The 5,231-nt window shown below is 34.8% G+C and overlaps 1 protein-coding gene across 1 annotated transcript; it reads right to left on the bottom strand.

Moving 5' to 3' along the window:
* Window positions 1-1,058: 1,058 nt before the first annotated feature.
* On the bottom strand, window positions 1,059-2,452 carry LOC132064925 (probable carboxylesterase 13). Its single transcript, XM_059458100.1, has one exon. It carries the CDS (start codon window positions 2,171-2,173, stop codon window positions 1,223-1,225), a length of 951 nt encoding a protein of 316 aa, XP_059314083.1. The 5' UTR covers window positions 2,174-2,452; the 3' UTR covers window positions 1,059-1,222.
* Between the last annotated feature and the right edge of the window lie 2,779 nt (window positions 2,453-5,231).

Genomic DNA, 5,231 nt, shown 5'->3' with positions numbered 1-5,231 from the left:
CTTCCATTTATCTACCTCTTTTACTACCCTATTCATATCAAATTAATTCAAGGATGAATATTTCAACTATAAATAGTTTGTCATCCTTAACTTGTGGTGGGTAGAGAAGAATATATATTTTGGAGAGTTCTTAAAAAGTGAGGAAAATAGAAGAGAGTTTATTAGTTGAAGAAATGTGTTCTTCTTTTTGGTGGAGCTTTGGACTCAACATCTTGTCTGCAGTTTGTTGAGTTGTACGACGTGATCGGTCGTTGTATCCTGGAGGGGACAAGTCGGAAAGATTTCTTCATTGGGACCGTAGATTTGCATAGTGGCTTGAATCTCCTTAAAGAGAGCGAGATATCCTCGCCTTAGCCGAAGATATTTTTATTTCTTCATTTTATTTTTCAATTGTAATTGTAATTTCATTGTAATATCAACAACAACTATTTTATTGATACACTCTCTCATCAACCTTCAATTGTTGAAGCACTTTCTCTTCAACCTTCACAATCGTTGGAGCACTTTCTCTCCAACATTCCAATTTATTTTTACACCTCTTGAAAAACAATTCCTTCCTCTTATGCAAATTTATTTGCACCTCTTGAAACCTGTAATATTTTTTTCCAATCATTCTTAGAATGATTATTGCTCATGCCTATATTATTGGCCGGCGTTTGCCAACATCATCATCATTGGCCAGACGGGCAGCATATGTGTGTTATATTCGCCGCCGACAGCGAAAGCTTTTTAATTTTCTACCAGGATCGTAGAAGCTCTGACACTAATTTATTTGAAGGGTGATATTTTATTAATAGACTATATGAATCTCTATAATATCTCTTATTCTCTCTTGTTTTCACTTGTTATGAAAATCGCTAGCAGCACCCTTATTTATAATAGTATGAAACTTACTTTAACTCAAAATAGGAAAACTTGTTCCTATATTAATTTGACTATAAATCCTAACTAAACATGAATTAAAATACCAAATCCTAATCAATTTTGATTTCCTATAATTTTAAATTATTATTTTCAACAACATACAAGCAGACACATATATTTAAGGCATGTTCCACGGATTCAACTGAACTCATTACTATCAGCTTGAATTATGTATACATATGGAGAAAGCCAGAAACATCAATTATAAAAGGATTACAAATATGATTAAACTGATTCTACATTCACTAACTCTAAATCCTGAATTCTATCAGATAGCCAAGAATTAATTACTATAGCATTAGACCAAGAACTCGACCAGCGATTTCATCAAGACCTTGGCTTTCTCAGAAGTTTGGTTAAACAAATGGAAAACATGCCCCTCTCCTTCGATCTCCTTTATCCCCACTTGACCTTTCCACCCGCTTTTCTTCATCGTCTCGTAATAAGTCCAAGCCCTGTCTCTCAAAAAATCTTTGCCTGCGGTACAAACTAAAATCTTGGAGCAATTCAACTTCGACAGCATCATCGGATGAGCTGCCGGATTGAATCTTGCATCATCAATCCCATTACTTTTTGGGCATAAATATGTGAAAAGTCCATCAGGCTTACCGTTACCAAAGTAGGGATCAATCAATGCCATTCCCACTAGAGAAGGGAGAAAATGACTTTCCTCACTTGCACGAACCATCATGTTATGAGCAATATTAGCCCCAGCGCTATCACCAGCCAAGAAAACTCGCGAAAAATTGGCATGTTGTTTGAGCCATGGCTCTTTCCCTTGAGCAGCCCAATTCATGACAGCCCATGAATCATCGTAACACGATGGGATTGGATGCTCTGGGGCTAGTCTATAATCAATTGATACTGCAACTACATTAGCTGCAGCAGTTAGCCTGTGGAGGTAACTATCATATGTGGGAGAAAATGCTGACTGAGTACAGAAGCCGCCACCGTGAACGTAGAAAAGCAGAGGAAATTTTTGATTTTTTTCACTGATTTTGGGAAGGTAAAGTCGGGCTGATACGTTTTGTTCTGGCAAAATTGTAACGTCTTTGGATTGGACTCCGGTTTTGGGATTGTTTGATGGAGGGACAAACTTGATCTCTTGAAACCTGTGGACAGTTCCATCAGCATCAACTTCAAAAAATGGATAAAAGTTATGGGCTATCCCTGCAAGGGTTGAGTTCATACATAGGCAGATAATCAGAAGTAATAAAGGAAAATGAAGATGAGTGAAGTGTAGTGTCATATTGAGGGAGTTAAGAAAGGAGACTAATAATGAATGGGTCTAGAAACTGCAGTAAGATTATATAGAACTTGTTTGTAACCCAAAGGAGGATTAACGGTTAGGAGTGTATGTGTGTGAGGGCATGATAGCGTGGCAGATTGGTGCCGGGATAGACTAACGAGGTGTTCCCATTGACCGACATAAATTGTAAGTTAAATTAAATTTGGTGGTGTGACATGCCATACGTAATTGGAGTAGTGAGTACTGGTACTCTTCCAGTTTCATTTTATGCACAGCAAGATATTTTATCGAGCATAGAGTTTTAAGAAAAAAAAAATTATCAATAACAACAACGTACTCAGTGTATTAGTAGTATCATTTATTATTAAGTATTAGTAGAATTTATGATATTAAGTATGCAAGGACATTTCTGTGATCACGGGCGGAGCTAGCGCTGCAAGACTTGCCAATCTTCTTCTGCGTGACTTTCGTCACTCTGCACTGAATTTGGGGTATTTTTTATTAGAAATTGGAGTAAATTGCAAATCTTCATCTTAGAAGATTTGTTCAAGATAGTAAGCATTCCTCTTAATAGTAATTCTTACAAATTGCTGGTTGTATCTTTTTCTGTAACGCTGTTCAACTGAAAAATACGTTAAGATTTCTAGGATATTCTCATCATTAATGTTACGTCCAACTACTTCACGTGTTTCTTACACCGTTGAATTAGCATGTTTTCCTTAAATCAAAGGTCATGAATTCAAAGATACGAAGTCTAACTGCCTCTCAGAAGTGGTCCTTATGGAAAATTTTATTTCTATATAGTGTCTTAGTTTTGTTTGTTTCGTTATTTTTTCCTTCTCTTGGACTATTCTTTCTATTTGTCACGTCATATAGTGTCTTAAGTTTGTTTGTTTGTTTGTTTTTTTTTTTTTTTAATCCTCTTGGACCATTTTTCAATCTGATACATCATATGGTGTCTTAATTTTGTTTGTTTCTACTCTTTTTTCCTTCTTAGACTAATCTTTCTATCAGACACATCACCGGTCAGTCGGTCACCTGCATATGGGCTCGAAAATGTGGAGAAGAATTGGCAAGTCTTGCAGCAATATTTATTGTATCAGCTCTCTCCAAACCGTGTGATTTACGAGAATGACTTTAAATGTGTTGGAACTTTTGACATGACTTATCTTATGAGCAAAATTTTAGGTTTAACAAATTTTGACTATTGATCTTGAAATTTGCGCATGAATAAGTAGGGTCTAAAAATTTAAGACCACTCATTTTTAAGATCAGTTTAATTTCATGCTCTAAACACTAATTAATCAAGAGTTCATGTCATATAACTTAAACTCAATTAGTCAAGCAGTCTGCTTGAACTCAAAACGGAAAAGGAGAGAACAGGAAAAGAAAGGATAAAAGATACGGAAGGTTTATAATACAGGAGATTAAAATCTCTTCAACCGGAATACTTCCTATCACACCCTTGATGTGTTAGAACTTAGAATTAATGTTTCAATTAATTTTGAAACAGTTCATCTGATAAAAGCTCTTGATTTTTAATTCAAATTGCTATTATTTTACGAGAAAAGAAGAACTATTTATAGGATAGAAGTTCTTATACGAAAATTCGTTTAGTAATAATTATCAATATAAATTTAACAAATAAAAATGTCTCTTTTAAGAACCTAAAACGTACAAGACTAAATGAAGAATGTATCTTCAAGTTAAAAAGCAATCCACAAACACTTTTCCCTTGAAGGCATTGATCAAAAGGTGAAATTATGAATTCAAGAATAGAAGAGCAACATTCTTGAATGCTACTTGTTGTGTGGCTTAGTTGAATCCCTAAGATAGAGTTGTCCTTTGTTCTTCCGTTTGCTCATGGGAGAGACTCCAACTATCTTCAAATTTAAATTCATTTGGTTTTGAAAATCAAGAGCTTTATCAGATGAACTATTTCAATATTAATTGAAACATTAATTCTAAGTTCTAACATGATGGATTTTTTTCCTAAATCCAGCAAACTCCAATCTGATGGTTGGAAAAAAAGGACAGCTCGGTGCACAAAACATCTCTTGTTAGTAAGACCTGGGGTAAAATCTTATTTCAAGGGGTGTGATGCAGTCTACCCTAACACAATTATTAGTGGCTGTTTCTCAACCCGTCATCTATGGGAAGAAAATGCTGAACCAATTATTACTCATATTAATGATATATGCAGTACACAAGAAAAATTGTGGCAAGATTTTGCCAGAGCAGCTTTGGGAAGGATTATTGCTGTTTGGTGAAATTTCAGGTACGCTTTCCAGGGATCTAGATATGGCGGATTTTACAAAGCAGCTTCGGGAAATATAAATGGATGGGTTGGGAAGCCTAATAAAGGCACACACGATAGGGTGTTTTACATCAAACCAATTTAACTTATTATGGTTAAATAATTTAATGTAGTGAAAATACGTACTCCATTAATCATGATTGAGTGATAGAAATGTACGTACAAACATATGTCATACATCTATTTGTTGGAGTGATTACTTAGTGGCTTACTGCATATAAGTTTTGTTTTAGATAACTCTTATTTCTCACTTAATCCCAAAATAAACTAGGAGTATTTAAACCAGCCTCAACGACAGATCATTCATTAATAATCCTCTTAAATCACTTTTACTTTCATTTATGAATTCTAGCAGAATTAGAATCCCCCATAATCCAAAATTAATACATTTTCGAGTAGCGTCAATAATCATTATTGTGCTGTCAAACTCAGCATACAATCTCATCCTCCTAGAATCAATTTTAAAGATTGTATCATTATACACATTTGAAGGGAGGCAAATAAATGTTTATATTTATTTAGTTTTTGTAACGTAACAAAAACAAAAAAGAGTACTCGGATAGATAGGAGCAGAGAGGTTGGTAAAGAGATCACCAACTTGCTGGGTCAGAATTTGAAGAATCTAGACTTGGAACAACAATACAACCAGAGTGCCATTGTTTGACATTGACCAGTTGTCCCTAAAATTATGTGTATAGTTTCGTGTCATTCAATTCTCTAGCTAATCTTTTGCCTCATAGG

This window comes from Lycium ferocissimum, chromosome 7 (assembly GCF_029784015.1).
Source record: "Lycium ferocissimum isolate CSIRO_LF1 chromosome 7, AGI_CSIRO_Lferr_CH_V1, whole genome shotgun sequence".
Lineage (NCBI taxonomy): Eukaryota > Viridiplantae > Streptophyta > Magnoliopsida > Solanales > Solanaceae > Lycium > Lycium ferocissimum.
Note: the sequence above shows the minus strand (reverse complement) of the source record. Positions and strands in the feature narration are given on the sequence as shown.